At 58.1% G+C, this 16423-nt stretch overlaps 1 protein-coding gene across 1 annotated transcript in view; it reads right to left on the bottom strand.

Moving 5' to 3' along the window:
- Positions 1–16423, bottom strand: part of LOC129016291 (ras GTPase-activating protein 3-like) — a 121796-nt gene that overhangs the window by 28075 nt on the left and 77298 nt on the right. Inside the window, 6 exon segments of the mRNA XM_054455594.2 lie at positions 207–363; positions 2793–2897; positions 6657–6733; positions 10594–10666; positions 11052–11132; positions 13335–13411. Of these exon segments, the coding sequence (XP_054311569.2) occupies positions 207–363; positions 2793–2897; positions 6657–6733; positions 10594–10666; positions 11052–11132; positions 13335–13411 (570 nt within the window).

The raw sequence follows: 16423 nt of genomic DNA, 5'->3' as shown, positions 1-16423 counted from the left end.
CACCAGGCTTCTACGGCTCTGTCGACGGACTAGTGCGCCCAGCAAAGGGGTCCAGGCATCTGGACGGGAAACAGGCCAGGCTGGGAGGCATGGGAAAGGCCCCCTCAGGGAGAAGGTGCCCTCTAGGGTGGGCCCGGGTGTGGGGTGGGGCCCCAGGCAGGTGGCACCTCCTGCCCACACCCACAGGCCACGGCGTGGACAAGCACCTCCACGTCCGCAGACTTCAACAGCAGGTCCCGCAGAGGGCTGTAATAGTTAGAAGAAAACACATGGTCTTCCGTGTATATCACGTTCAGCCACAGGGAGCCCAGGTCGTCTGGCTTTAGGCTCTTGCTACCATTGTCCCGGGGCTGGAGGAAGTACCTGGGTGGGAGGGACACATGGAGGGGAGGCATGAGGCTGCACCTGCCAAGGAGCAGCTCTCAGGGAAGCCCAGCTGCCTGCTTGAGGCCTACTGGTCAGGAGGGTAATCCTGCAGGACACCCTAGAGTGCAGCCCCTGGGGATTCCCCACAGAAGACCCCCAGCAGGGCTACCGGGGATCTCCAGAAGGCAAGTGTTGGAGCCAAAGGCGCAGGAGTCAAGCGGGGAAACGCGGAGGGGGATGGGGGCGTGCAACGTGGAGGGAACGGGTTTCCGGGAACCAGCGCAGAAGTGGTCAGTGATTCGCCCTAAGACCCACACCCGGCAGTGTCAGCAGCAGGTGGAAATGAAAATTATTTCAACCAAAGCGTGCCGTGGCTCCTGATGTCACGGGGTGGGGGCCTTGGGCTGGTGAGCCCGGCAGGCCACCTGGGCACCTGGTCATTGTAAGAGACGTTTCCGGCCCGGACATTCTTCCATCTTTGGTTCTACCCCATGCACTCACCCAGGAGCCCTCTTCTGCTCTCATTTGTGGGCCAGGTAGTCTAAGCTCTCAGGTGGGTGGAGCCTGTGTCCGAGGCCCCCCATCCCCCGTCAGGTGGGTGGAGCCTGTGTCCAAGGCATTAGCCCCCGTCAGGTGGGTGGAGCCTGTCTGAGGCATTAGCAGCCCGGTCAGGTTGGTGGAGCCTGTGTCTGAGACATTAGCGCCCCCGTCAGGTGGGTGGAGCCTGTGTCCGAGGCATTAGCCCCCGCTTAGGTGGGTAAAGCCTGTGTCCGAGGCATTAGTCCCCGTCAGGTGGATAGAGACTGTGTCTGAGGCATTAGCCTCCGTCAGGTGGGTAGAGCCTGAGGCATTAGCCCCTGCTCAGGTGGGTAGAGCCTGTGCCTGAGGCATTAGCCCCTGCCAGATGGGTGGAGCCTGTGTCTGACGCATTAGCAGCCCCGTCAGGGGTGTGGAGCCTGTATCCAAGACATTGGCGCCCCCCTCAGGTGGGTGGAGCCTGTGTCCGAGGCATTAGCAGCCCTGTCAGGTAGGTGGAGCCTGGGTCTGAGGCATTAAAAGCCCCCTCAGGTGGGTGGAGCCTGTGTCCAAGGCATCAGCCCCCGTCAGGTGGGTGGAGCCTGTGTCTGAGGCATTAGCCCCCCGCCTCAGGTGGGTAGAGCCTGTGTGCAAGGCATTAGCCCCCTGGGGCTCTCTGGAGTATGTGGTGGCTGCCTTGGCTACCAGGGCCAGGGGTTCGCTCAGCATAGGAGGAAGCCTAACTCAGCTCAGGGGGCCTGTGCCCATGCAGTCTTCATAGAATCAAAAGACACGCGTGTTTCACAGTTTCTGGGATGGAAACCTGCCCTCACACATGGCAGAGGGGCACATGGGGCGTGAGGCCCCGGCACACAGTCCACGCCTTGGGAATGCACACCTCCCGTGACTCCGGGCCCTCTCAGGAGCTGCCTGTCGCTAAGGGACACACATGAACTGGAGGTAAAATGAAACAACGGCCTGTTCCTTCCACCAAAACACCAAGCATCTGGAGACAACAGGAAAGAAAGGCAGGAGGCAGCAACATACAACATGTCCTGGGGTGGGTTCTGGGTCAGAGCCGACCACTGAGGTCTAGACGTGCAGAGGGGAGTGGAGAACCCTGTAATGCGCCCTCAACAGGAGGTGCTGCCGAGGGCCCAGAACAAGACCCAGAGCGCAGCCGCAGGGCAGGGCCTGCTGTGTGCGCATTCTGGGCTCCTGCACCGGCTGCTGATGCCCTCCCCTACTGCGTCAGACCTCACGAGCTGCTCGTGGCTCAGGGCCCCGCTTTCGCCCAGGATCAGACCCCACGAGCTGCTCGCGGCTCAGGGCCCCGCTTTCGCCCAGGATCAGACCCCACGAGCTGCTCGCGGCTCAGGGTCCCGCTTTCGCCCAGGATCAGACCCCGCGAGCTGCTCGCGGCTCAGGGCCCCGCTTTCGCCCAGGATCAGACCCCACGAGCTGCTCGCGGCTCAGGGTCCCGCTTTCGCCCAGGATCAGACCCCGCGAGCTGCTCGCGGCTCAGGGTCCCGCTTTCGCCCAGGATCAGACCCCGCGAGCTGCTCGCGGCTCAGGGTCCCGCTTTCGCCCAGGATCAGACCCCGCGAGCTGCTCGTGGCTTAGGGCTGCTTTCACCCACGTTCCCTGTCTTGTTTTGAGGTGCCAGCCATCGTGAGTCCCTGCTCAGTGTGATCCCTGCTGCCTCTCCTCACCTGCCGTTTCTCACCTGCTGTGGGGCAGAAACTCATCAAGCCAGAGCTCGTCAGAGCTACATGCAAAGTAAGAGCAGGTGGGTGCTGGGCACAGCTGAGGACCAGCACAGGTGGCCTCTGTGCCTTTCCACTCAGAGGCAGCACGTGTTTTTGTGGCTCTCAGAGATGCTGAAGTCTGCAGGTGCAACATCATCTTACCACGCCTCCTAGGAGCTGGACTGCCGCAGGACTTTCAACGGGATCTTTAGTTCTCCCAGGAATTCATCTCCAAACTTCAGGTTACTGGCATTCCAAAGGTCGACTCTGAAAAACAGCATTGGTACAGCTCTAGCTGATGGCGGGCAGCCCGGGTGAAGCAGAGATTACAGGCCACGCTTTGTTCCCCCAGGAGCAGAGTGGAGCCTGCAGCGCCTCCCAGAGTCTCCATCAAGGCTCAGCCCACGGGGCACATTTAAAACACGTCAGACCAGCCTGTGGCTTTGGAATAAAGATGAGTGTCTCCCAGTGGTAATGGGCAGGCAGAGGAAGGCGGAAGGCCATGGGCCCGGACTCAGACCCAGGCTCTTAGATAGGAGGGAGCCTGGGCGTCGCTGCGTGCACCCAAGAGCTACATGACCCCAGGCTCTTACATAGGAGGGAGCTGGGCATTGCTGCGTACACCCAGCAGCTACATGACCCCAGGCTCTGCGGCAGAAGGGAGCCAGGCGTCGCTGCGTGCACCCAGGAGCTACATGACCCCAGGCTCTGTGCCGGGAGGGAGCCAGGAGTCGCTGTGTGCACCCAGGAGCTATGTGGCTGCTGCCGCTCTTGGCTCCAGCACCATCTGTCCCCTTTGCCCACAACAGGCCCAGCACCAGCAGTCTGTGCACGGCGGGCAAGTGAGACCCTCCGGGCCCTGCGGCATGTGCCTCTCGCACCGCCCCAGCATGCAGCCCAACAGCCTCCATCTGCAGGGCTCAATGCAGGGGATGATAGAGAACTTGGGCCCGTAGAGAGGAGGGTGCCCATGGAGGTCGGGCTGCCCGATTCAACATCCAGGGGATGATGGAGAACTTGGGCCCGTAGAGAGGAGGGTGCCTGTGGAGGATGGGCTGCCTGATTCAACATCCAGGGGCTCTGTGCTTTCGTCACACGAAAATGTGCCTCAAAACAAAACTGGGTTCTTGTGAATGCCCTGCCCCTGAATGTAGAACCCTGTCTCCATGGATTGCTCATGATCTAGGGGCACAAAGTGGATTCAGGGGCCACGCACACCACAGCGGGGGGAGAACTGTGGCCATAAACCACAGCATGGTCCACGAATCACCGTGACTAGCCCAGGCCCAGCATTGTGAAGCTTCTGCTAATGTCTAACATGGCAGCGGCTCCCACTAATGTTCTGTCCTAGTGTGGGACAGTACGTGTCCACAGACCTGGGACTGTGAAATTCTGACAGACACACAGCATCCCCGGCTGCAACAAGTCTACAGGGCTGGTACCCCAGTCCCTCGTGGCCAGGACCCACTCATAGGCCTGAAACACCTGAACTCATACGTGGCCAGCCCTACCCACGGGCCTGAAACCACACAGTTACACGTGGCCGGCCCTACCCAGGGGTTAAAACTCAGCAGGCCTAACCACACTGTGGCTATCAGGGGCATCCCCCTGGAGGGAGAAGATTCCAGAAGGCCGGGGATTCTGTTACCCTTGCGAATCCTGCAGGGCAGTGGCATCGCAGAGGCACTGGCGTCTGGGCCGGGGAGGGCTGACAGGCTGCACAGGAACCCACAGCACGTTCCTTTCAGAAGGAACATGAGGGGACCGCTGATCTGCCCATGAACACTTTAAAAAAATGTGCCGAGTGGCCAGGGAGGCGCATTTGCCTTTAATAAGGGAAATATTTAAAACATGTTTTGTGTGCTTTTAAAAAATTTAATAACTAGGACTTCACTCCTGAATTCAAAGCTTGGTGTAAAAAGAAACCAATGATGGCGCTTCCTTCTCTTGAAAAAGGGGCTGGCGTGAGTCCCTGGGGAAGGCAGATCTGACTGACCACGCCAGGGACATTCCTACAGTTCAGGACCGAGACCCTATGGGAGGCAGATCTGACCGACCACATCAGGGACATTCCTATGGTTCAGGACCCTGACCCCTGAGGAGGTGGATCTGACCAATCACATCAGGGACATTCCTACGGTTCAGGACCCTGACCCCTCAGGAGCTGGATCTGACCGACCACGTCAGGGACATTCCCATGGTTCAGGACCCTGACCCCTCAGGAGCTGGGATCTGACCGACCACGTCAGGGACATTCCCATGGTTCAGGACCCTGACCCCTCAGGAGGTGGATCTGACTGACCACATCAGGGACATTCTATGGTTAAGGATGGAGACAACTATCGGAGGCGGATCTGACCGATAACATCAGGGACATTCCTACGGTTCTCAACCACAAAACCACGCCTCCCAGCAGCCGTAGGGCCTGAGCCACGCACCGGCTCCACGTGTCCCATTAAGGGTCCCCCCGGGGCAGTGTCAGCCCCTGGGAAGGAGCGTGACCAGGGATTTGATGGCCAGCACATTCTCCAAAATGACCTAAAGAAAGCAGGTGCATCCTAGGCTCAGGGACATCCCAGGCTCAGGGACATCCCAGGCTCGCGGACATCCCAGGCTCGGGGACATCCCAGGCTCGGGGACATCCCAGGCTCGGGAGAATCCCAGGCTCGGAAGAATCCCAGGCTCGGGAGAATCGCAGGCTCCGGGTCAGCCCAGGCTCGGGGACATCCCAGGCTCGGGAGCATCCCAGGCTCGGGAGCATCCCAGGCTCAGGGAGCATCCCACGCTCGGGAGAATCCCAGGCTTGGGAGAGTCTCAGGCTCAGGATCAGCCCAGGCTCGGGGACATCCCAGGCTCAGGGAGCATCCCAGGCTCGGGAGAATCCCAGGCTCGGGGTCAGCCCAGACTCGGGAGAATCCTAGGCTCAGGGACATCCCAGGCTCGGGAGAATACCAGGCTTGGGGGCATCCCAGGCTCGGGGTCATCCCAGGCTCGGGGTCAGCCCAGGCTTGGGGACATCCCAGGCTCTGATTCAGCCCAGGCTCGGGGACATCCCAGGCTTGGGGGACATCCCAGGCTCGGGGTCAGCCCAGGATTGGGGACATCCCAGGCTCGGGGTCTCAGGGCCGGCTGGGGAGGGTCAGGAGGGAGCCGTTTCCTTCCTTCTCTGTCCAGCATGGAAAGATTCGGGGGCTTCAGGGGAGGCTCATCTGCCTCTTCATAGGGGATGGGGGCATTCATTGGTACAGAAGGAACAGAGGCTACGTTCAAAAACAAGCAGGAATCCAGCTTATTTTCACTGGGAGGAGGGAACCCGCCGGGGTTTGTGAAGGGCACATTCTGACGCCCGCCCTCCCCAGAACTCTGAGTCAGCGGGATCGTGGGGCTGTCTAAATCCTGGGCCTGAGATCGCGTCCTGACCTGCGTGAACCCACAAGCGATTTCCCCATTTCCCGTGTGAGGCATTGAGGAGCCAGGAAAGGGCGGTGGGGGCTCCATGGGCAAAGGCTGAAGATGCAGCTTCTATGACCATACGCAGGAAACATGAACCCAGGATGCCAGGTGAGAGCGTTTCACTCGAGTCAAAGGGGACAGGGTCTCCACAGAGGCCGCCCAGCTGAGAGTCTCAGCAGTGCCGTTGGGTCCTGCTCGGTCAGGGCCAGGCGCCGTGCTGACCCGCCAGTCCCTGCAACCTCTGAGTGAGGCCTGAACCCATGGAAGGCGGAGGGCTTAGAACAAGACCTTAAGAACGGCTGCAGCCCCCGTCACTCCAGGTGGATGAAGCCTTACGGCCAGAGGGATGTGGACCTCTGGCCTTCGCCTCTTCGCAGGTATTGCAAGGTGAGCCCTAACACCACCCACAGGCTGTCAATTCAACTACAACTTCTAACATCCTGTTGTGAAAATTACCAAGAAAATGGAAATTCATTTCTATCTATGACCCTATATTTAGTAACAAAGAACAAAAGAGCTGAGGAGTTTGGGTAAAAACTGCCAAGTTGGGGACATGGAGCCTGGTTTTCTCACCTGATTTTGAGCTTGTCCACGTCTTCCTCCTCAAAGTCAAAGTGGGACTTCTTGCTGTAGCTACAGGGCCGGGTCACCTGGAGTCAGACGAGAGAGAAAGTGCTGAGACCACGGTGCCACCAGGCGGGGGTATATGCGGACCTAGGCCCCGGGCTGCCCTACCCTCTGCGCTTAGCCACACGCCACTCAAGGGCCACAACCAGGAAGGCGCCAGGCGGGATTCGGGATTCAGGCCTGGCTTCCTGAGTGCCAGCATTTCCTACTCACAGTGCCCCTGGAGGGGCAGACCCAGGTGAGACCTACCCCAAGGCTGTTCATGGCCACGGCTGGACTCTCCCAGCGGCTCCTGATGGGTGCCGGGCTCTGGGGACCTAAACGTCCCTCACCTGTGCCTGCTCTGGGCCTGCCACCCCGTGAGGGAGGGAGGGTCCCCTCTGCCATGGAGACGAAGCAGCGCCACCCTCCCGTGGCCCCACCTCAAGGCTCTATTTGCCAACAGGAAGTGAAAAGCGCGAGGTCTGTGGTGCCTGAACCTGGCCAGCCCCTAACAGACCCCAGCACTCTGGGGAGGGTCAGACGGTGGAAAGTCAAGAAGCTGCTACCTTCCTCCTGATACCTCCGCACCGTGGGTTCCTTAGAACAGAAAGGAAGTGAAGGCGTGAAGGGTCGAGGCTCCGGGACCCCGCCGCCAGCCAGCAGGGCCCTTGCAGCAGAGCAGGAGCCCGCCCCACGGGCTCCAGGAGACCACAGTCGGTTACCACCTGGAGTTCTGATTTAACCACCATCAGCCGTGCACCAGGTCACCTGCGTTTACAAGAAGGGCTCCCTCCTGCCCGGCCTCCCTCCCTGCCCCACCTTCACCGGGCCTCAGCAGTGATGCTGGCTCAGGAGCTCTTAGCTCTAAGTTCTGATGTAGGGCTTGACACCAAAATCATGTTGCTAAAACTGCCTAACCTCTGAGCTTGCACTTCCTGATTGGTAAACTGAGGTGAAGATCACGCAGGGGCAGTTCTCTGCTTCGGGTTGAGGGCTGCTGATGCCTCCTCCTTCCCGACCTATACACCACTGTCCTCAAATTTGCTTCCCCCCAACCTCCCCATGTCATGAAACTCAGGTCAGGCAATGCCTCCTCCAGGAAGACCCCGGCTCCCCTGCCTCACACCCTGTCTGCAGAGCAGGTCAGGCAATGCCTCCTCCAGGAAGCCCCTGGTGTCCCTGCCTCATGCCCTCTCTGCAGGGCAGGTCAGGCAATGCCTCCTCCAGGAAGCCCCTGGTGCCCCTGCCTCACGCCCTGTCTGCAGAGCAGGTCACGCAATGCCTCCTCCAGGAGGCCCCCGGCTGCCCTGCCTCACGCCCTCTCTGCAGAGCAGGTCAGGCAATGCCTCCTCCAGGAAGCCCCTGGCTCCCCTGCCTCACGCCCTCTCTGCAGGGCAGGTCAGGCAATGCCTCCTCCAGGAAGCCCCTGGTGTCCCTGCCTCACGCCCTGTCTGCAGAGCAGGTCAGGCAATGCCTCCTCCAGGAAGCCCCCGGCTCCCCTGCCTCACGCCCTCTCTGCAGAGCAGGTCAGGCAATGCCTCCTCCAGGAAGCCCCCAGCTCCCCTGCCTCACGCCCTGTCTGCAGAGCAGGTCAGGCAATGCCTCCTCCAGGAAGCCCCTCGTGTCCCTGCCTCACGCCCTCTCTGCAGAGCAGGTCAGGCAATGCCTCCTCCAGGAAGCCCCCGGCTCCCCTGCCTCACGCCCTCTCTGCAGAGCAGGTCAGGCAATGCCTCCTCCAGGAAGCCCCCAGTGCCCCTGCCTCACGCCCTCTCTGCAGAGCAGGTCAGGCAATGTCTCCTCCAGGAAGCCCTCAGTGCCCCTGCCTCACACCGTCTCTGCAGGGCAGGTCGGGAGCTATTGTAGGGGCTTGTCTGTTTGCATCCCTACCACGCTGGCCTGGTGTGGTGGCCTCGGACTCCTCTGTTTTCTCCCACATCTTATCACCAGCTGATGATCAGCATGGTGCTGGCACCTGACACATCTGTTGAGTGAATGAAGGCAGCTCCTACCAAATTTATGAGATTATTTAATCTCATTTAGAGAGTTAAAGGGCCTTAATGTGTCTACTGGAAGAAAATGGTACAGATGCTGCTTCCCATGGAAACGGAACATCTGTTTTCCTGGGTCTGCTCCCAGTAGGTGGCTGTCTGATCACACCCTGCGGGGGACACGCTCCCTCCCTGGGGCTCGGCCTCCAGCTGGGTCAGAAGCAGCTGAAGCCGAAAGAGACAGGGTTCTGGTGAAAGAGGTCCGTGGCTGCTAAGGAAGGGGTGGAGATGGAGTGAAAGGTCACAGAGCCCAAAGAGCAGGGCCCCGCATGTCCCACATAGCAGCGGTCAGCGAGGTCCGGGCCTTCCCTGGAGCCCCACAGGTGGTGATGCAGACCATGGTTTTCAGACTGTCTGTGGTCACTAAATTGCTCGAGTAGGCTGAGACCCACGTCTTTACAGAGTGAAACAGGAGTGCACACGGTAGAAACGGTGTGAGAACACTGCAAGTGTGATGAGCACCCGTGTGTGGCCGGGCAGTGGGCGAGCTCTACCCCACTGTGTGTATGACAGCTCTGTGTGTGGCAGCCGAGCCAGCAACCGAGGTGGGGGGAGCTGCCACCTGGAACTCGGTCCATGCTGCAGGATGGTGCAGGTCCTGCACCACCAACAGGGCCCACCCGGCCCCTGGGAGCCTGGCAGCTCCCTGCCTTCCCTCACTCTGGCAAAACCATCTTCTCTGCCTGTCTATAAGTGAGGCTTCCATTTGAGACAGAGAAAAGATTCCACCTCCAAAGCCCTCCTCACAGTGGCCCTGAAAACCTGGCTCTGGCTTCGGACACCAAGCTCCCACCTCTGCCTGTGGGGCCCTTTTGAGCCTCAGCAGTGCCAGTGGGTCCTGCTCAGTCAGGACCCACTGACCGGTAGGTCCACTCTCCTACGGTCCCCTGAGAGCTGCATGCATCGAGCCCCACTCAGCCATCATGGCTCAGGGGAGCCCGCCCGACCCCTCAGGCGTGACTGGCCATGCTCTTGCCACAGAGGCCTCATCCATCCTCACATCTCCAGGGCCTGTGCAGGGGAACATCTGTGGATGGGAAGAGCATCTGCCTAAAGGCCCTGCACATAGCCGTCTCCAAACCGCGCCGGCCACATGGCAGGTCCTCACTCCACGAGATGCAGCTGTCCCAAAATTGCACCAGCCACATGGCAGGCCCTCACTCCACGAGATGCAGCTGTCCCAAAACCGCGCGGCGGGTCCCACTCCACCAGGGGCACCCTTGTACCCTCCTTTTCACGGATTTTGGTGCTTCATGATCTGAGAGGATCTCTGTGTCTGAATCCTTTCCCCTTTGTTTCAAAACCCTGCCTATTTCCACTGGAACAAGTCTTCCGCCTGCTCAGGGATGCCTGGGCGGAGCAGCCAAAAAAACAAAAACCCCCAAGGTCCTGGTAATTTGGAAAGCATTAATCTGTCATCTTTTAACTCAAATCTGGGCCAGTTAGGGAGATAACGAATGGCCTTTCTCTCTCGGGAGAGGAGGGAAAGGTCCTGGGGCCACGGGTCCAATCCCCAGGGCTGGCTGGCTGGGCTCAGTCCTCTCTGGAAGGAACCCAGGGCCGGCCGGCGGGGCTCGCTCCTCTCTGGAAAGAACTTCCAGAGGGAAGAAATGGAGATCGTTCTGATCCCAGGGCGGACCGGCCGGCCGGCCGGGTTTGCTCTTCTCTGGAAGGAACTTCCATGGCTGGGCTGGCTTCTCTCTGGAGGGAACCCAGGGCCGGCCGGCGGGGCTGGCTCCTCTCTGGAAGTTCCTTCCAGAGGGAAGAGACCGAGATCGTTCTGATCCAGACTTTCTGCCAACGTGTCTCAGGTGCAGAGTTTCCACTTGACGTTGACCCACGAAGATACCAACCTCAAAATAAAACACTTCATCGAACTGGGGGTTGTTGGTCTTCCTCTTCACTTTCGTCTTCTTTGCTTCTGATCTGTTATCGAGAGAGAAAGGATTGAGATTAAAGCAACGCTGCTGATTCCAAGTCTCTCAGTCGTAAAACTGAGCTCTCAAATGCACAAGTCACTTATTGCCTTTATTTATTTTATAAATATTTCTGCTGGTCTCCAATTCCAGATGGTATGCAAATCAGGAACCTTTACTGAGCCAAAAATACCCAGCGTGAAGGGCACGAAGCCTTCATTTTCTACAAAGCAATTTTAGAGCAATAAAGAAAACAAAAGGAAGTAAAACTTCATATTCTACCTCAAAGCACAACCTCCTGCCTCCTCCCAAATGAGGCAGTGGTCTCATGATTTCAGAGCTGGAACCTAGCCCCCCAGGACCAGAACAGAAACCTGAGGTGTGAGGCAACTTGCCTGAAGGGTCCTGCCAGCGTCACGGTGGCGTAGGGGTCACACTGTCCGTTCACGATGGGGAGACCCTGGCACTCGACGATGCTGAGGAGAGAAGCAGAGACGGCATCAGGAGGGCACGCGGACACCCGGGCAAATGGTGAGACAGCTCTGGGTTGGGCAGGAGGCCTGAGTTCAAGCTGTGAGATGCAGTTTCCTCACTGGAAGGCAGGGAGGGCCACACCAGCCACTCTGCCTCGGTGTGATGCTGAATCACGCTGGCCATTTGCAAAAGCCCAAAACAACACCTCTAAGGTGAGCATGTGCTTTAGCGAGGACGCCGGGAGTGTGTGACAGGACATCTAAAGCAGTGTCATTGGGGGGGTGGGGGGCAGGACCCCTAAAACAGCACCATCCCGGGGGCCAGGGCCCCTAAAACAGCATCATCTGGGAGACAGGACCCCTAAAACAGCGTCATCTGGGAGCCAGGACCTCCAAAACAGTGTCATCCTGGGGGCCAGGACGTCTAAAAGAGCATCATCCTGGGGGACCAGAATCTCTAAAACAGCGTCATCCTGGGAGCCAGGACCCCTAAAACAGCATCATCTGTGAGCCAGAACCTCTGAAACGGTGTCATCTGGGAGCCAGAACCTCTAAATCAGCGTCATCCTGGGAGCCAGGACCCTAAAACAGTGTCATCCTGGAGGGGGACCAGAACTTCTAAAACAGCATCATCCTGGGGCCAGGACCTCTAAAACAGCGTCATCCTGGGGGCCAAGACCCCTAAAACAGCATCATCCTGGGGGGTCAGAACCTCTAAAACTGCATCATCCTGGGGGCCAAGACCCCTAAAACAGCATCATCCTGGGGGGTCAGAACCTCTAAAACTGCGTCATCCTGGAGGGGGACCAGAACTACTAAAACAGCATCATCCTGGGGGCCAAGACCCCTAAAACAGCGTCATCCTGGAGCCAGGACCTCTAAAACAGTGTCATCTGGGAGCCAGAACCTCTAAAACAGTGTCATCCTGGGACCAGGACCTCTAAAACAGTGTCATCCTGGAGGCCAGGACGTCTAAAAGAGCATCATCCTGGGGGGCCAGAATCTCTAAAACGGCGTCATCCTGGGGGCCAGGACCCCTAAAACAGCATCATCCTGGAGGGGGGCCAGAACTTCTAAAACAGCATCATCCCATGGCCAGGACCAACAGCATCATCTTGCGGCCACGACCTCTAAAACAGCATCATCCTGGGGGCCAAGACCCCTAAAACAGCATCATCCTGGGGGGCCAGAACCTCTAAAACAGTATCATCCTGGGGGGCCAGAACCTCTAAAACAGTATCATCCTGGGGCCAGAACCTCTAAAACAGCGTCATCCTGGAGGGGAACCAGAACTTCTAAAACAGCATCATCCTGGGGCCAGGACCTCTAAAATAATGTCATCCTGGGGGCCAAGACCCCTAAAACAGCATCATCCTGGGGGGCCACAGCCTCTAAAACAGCATCATCCTGGGGCCAGAACCTCTAAAACAGCGTCATCCTGGGGCCAGAACCTCTAAAACAGCATCGTCCTGGGCGGCCAGGACCTCTAAAACAGCGTCATCCTGGGGGCCAAGACCCCTAAAACAGCATCATCCTGGGGGCCAGAACCTCTAAAACAGCATCATCCTGGAGGGGGACCAGAACTTCTAAAACAGCATCATCCTGGGGGCCAAGACCCCTAAAACAGCATCATCCTGGAGCCAGGATCTCTAAAACAGCGTCATCTGGGAGCCAGAACCTCTAAAACAGTGTCATCCTGGGGCCAGGACCTCTAAAACAGTGTCATCCTGGGGGCCAGGACGTCTAAAAGAGCATCATCCTGGGGGGCCGGAATCTCTAAAATAGTGTCATCCTGGGGGCCAGGACCCCTAAAACAGCATCATCCTGGAGAGGGGCCAGAACTTCTAAAACAGCATCATCCTGGGGGCCGAGACCCCTAAAACAGCATCATCCTAGGGGGCCAGCACCTCTAAAACAGCATCATCCTGGTGGCCAGAATCTCTAAAACAGCGTCATCCTGGGCGGCCAGGACATCTAAAACTGTCATCTTGTGGGGCCGGAACCTCTAAAACAGCATCATCCTGGGGGTTCAAGACCTCTAAAACAGCGTCATCCTTGGAGGGCCAGAACCTCTAAACAGTGTCATTCTGGGGAGCCACCGGCTCTGGAAATTCTTGTGCGTTGGTTTGAAAACCCCTGTGTGCTCCTCGGGAGCCAGATGTGCCACTCGCTGCGCGCTCAGTCCCTGGTGAGGACGTGTCTTACCGTGTGGCGAGCTTGTGGCAGACGACCCCAGTGTCTGTGATGACCTCGCTCAGCCGCAGCTCCAGGTGCACTTTGCCCTGCAAGGCATGAGGACGGGGTGGCAGAGGCTGTGGCGCTGCTCCCACAGGCCACCAGGGCCGCGCAGCCCAGGGAAAGCCTAGAGGACAAAGGGAGCAGGCGGCTCTGCCCTGCCCTGGCCGATGGGCACGTCCAACCAACCACCCCACCCCTGGGACGCAGAGTCCCAGCTGTGGCCTTCCTCCAGGAGAGCTGCCCGCCTGACCATTCGGCGCCATGTGGCTGCCCAGGCTTTCGGCTCTGCTGAGACCAGGTCGCTGCCTCAGAAGTGAGGGGTCTAATCGTGTGGGAGACAGCCATTCAGTGAAGCTGACCCCCAAAGGCGTGACGCTGCAGGCTGCTCATGTGTGTCTGTCAGGACAAAGCAGAGGGGAAGCACAGCTGTCTCCCGAGCAGGGGCCACTGCCTTTACCTCCCCTCGGGCGAGGCCGGATGGAGGCCTGCAGGAGAGAGCAAAACTCACACAGAGGGCAAGACTCACACAGAGAGCAAGACTCACACAGAGGGCAAGACTCACACAGAGGGCAAGACTCACGCAGAGGGCAAGACTCCGCAGAGGGCAAGACTCACACAGAGGGGAAGACTCACGCAGAGGGCAAGACTCACGCAGAGGGCAAGACTCCGCAGAGGGCAAGACTCACACAGAGGGGAAGACTCACACAGAGGGCAAGACTCACACAGGGAGCAAGGCTCACACAGAGGGGAAGGCTCACACAGAGGGGAAGGCTCACACAGAGGGGAAGACTCACACAGAGGGCAAGACTCACACAGGGAGCAAGACTCACACAGAGGGGAAGGCTCACACAGAGGGGAAGGCTCACACAGAGGGGAAGACTCACACAGAGGGCAAGACTCACACAGGGAGCAAGACTCACACAGAGGGGAAGACTCACACAGGAAGCAAGACTCACACAGAGGGGAAGACACACAGGGAGCAAGACTCACATAGAGGGGAAGACTCACACAGGGAGCAAGAGTCACACAGAGGGCAAGAATCACACAGGGAGCAAGACTCATACAGAAGGGAAGACTCACACAGGGAGCAAGACTCACACAGAGGGCAAGACTCACACAGGGAGCAAGACTCACACAGAGGGCAAGACTCACACAGGGAGCAAGACTCACGCAGAGGGCAAGGCTCACGCAGAGGGCAAGGCTCACACAGAGGGCAAGACTCACACAGAGAGCAAGGCTCACGGGGGCTTCTAGCAGAACAGACAGCAAGGCTGCCGTGCGGGTCCACCTGTCTCTCTAGATCCGTCTGTCTCTGTGTGCTGCTGTGTGTCTGTCCACCTGTCTGTGTGCACGACTGTGGGTGTGTGTCCACCTGTCTGTGCGTACAACTGTGTGTCTGTCTGCCTGTGTGTGCATGCGGTTTGTGTGTGCGGCTGTGTGTGTCCACCTGTGTGAGTCCACCTGTGTGAGCAGGCTGCTTTGTGTGCATGTCCACTTGTGTGTGTGTCCGCCTGTGTCCATCTGTGCATCTGGCTGTGTGTGTGTCCATCTGTGCTGCTGTGTGTGTGTGCAGCTATGTGTCCTCCTGTGTGTGTGGCTGTGTGTCTACCTGTGTGCGTGCAACTGTGTGTATGTGTGTCTGCCTATGCATGTATGCGACTATGTGTGTCCATCTGTGCTGCTGCTGTGTGCGTGTCCGCCTGTGTGTAGCTGTGTGTCCACCTGTGTGTGTGGCTGTGTGTCTGCCTGTGTGCGTGCAACTGTGTGTCTATCTGTGTGTGTGGCTGTGTCCACCTATGTGCATGCGACTGTATGTCCACCTGTGTGTGCATGTGACTGTGTGTATCCGCTTGTGTGTACGTGTCCACCTGTGTGCAGCTGTGTGCATGTTCGCCTGTGTGTGCATGTTCGTCTGTGTGTGTCTGCCTCTCTGTGCATGTGGCTATGTGTCTGTGTGGGCGTGTGACTGTGTGTGCATGTCCATCTGTGTGCACACGGCTGTGTGTCTGCCTGTCTGTGTGTGGCTGTGTGCATGTCCTTCTGTGTGTGTGTGCAACTGTGTCTGCTTGTCTGTGCACGTGGCTGTGTGTGTCCACCTGTGTATGTGTTTGTCCGCCTGTCTGTACATGCGACTGTGTGTGCATGTCTGCCTGTGTGTGCACCGCCTGTGTGTGTGTGCGGCTATGTGTGCCTACCTGTGTGTACCACTGTCCCTGTATTTGCTCCAGCCTGAATGGCACTGAATGGATGGGATAAACACAGACTCATCCATGCTTCAGGGGCTCTGCCTGGCCCGGCCCTGAGCTCCAGCTCCTGAGGCTCCGTGGAGGCCAAGGCCTATTCCTCAGGGCTTGTCCCTGCCTGTGGGAGGGCGGGATGGACGGGCAGAATGCCTGGCGCTAAGACGTGGATGGCAGAACCGACGGCACCCCTGCAGCATGTGACCTGGTGCAGAACCTCGGATGGAGCAGGGACCCCGCTTAGGCCCCACCCACCTAAATGATTAAAAAACCTTAGAGTTCCTTCAAAAATATTCCAGACACCTTGCCAGCCTTGAGAGGTAAATCACCTAATAAGCAAAATAAATAATAAAATAATAGCCAAAAAATTAGTCAGGAGATATTTATTCCCTACACAGGTTAAAAATAGCATCTTAACATATGTTCCTAAATTGTTTTTCAAAAACTGAGACCCTCACCAAACAGATCTACCAACACAGACCACAAATGCAGGGGGGATCACAGGCCCGAACCCTGAACCCGGCTCTATTCTGAATTTCTTCCTCAGGGGCCGGGGAGGTCATGCCCGTGGGCCAGAGCCAACATTCTTTTCTGCTGATCTCAATTGTTTGGACAAAGCTTCTCCTCCTTAACCAATCGCAAATCAAAAACGCTCTATATCTGACCCGTGGGCCACACGTTGTGATGTCTGCCTTCTCAGGTCAAACCGACGTACGGCCTCCATGTACCGATTTATGACTTTGCCACAACCTCGGCCTCCCCACCTTCTGAAACCCTTGCCTATGAACTCTCGGGATGCCTGCATTGTGGGCGTGG

This window comes from Pongo pygmaeus, chromosome 18, assembly GCF_028885625.2.
Source record: "Pongo pygmaeus isolate AG05252 chromosome 18, NHGRI_mPonPyg2-v2.0_pri, whole genome shotgun sequence".
In the NCBI taxonomy this organism is placed as follows: Eukaryota; Metazoa; Chordata; class Mammalia; order Primates; family Hominidae; genus Pongo; species Pongo pygmaeus.
This window is presented reverse-complemented; position numbering and strand designations above follow the sequence as displayed.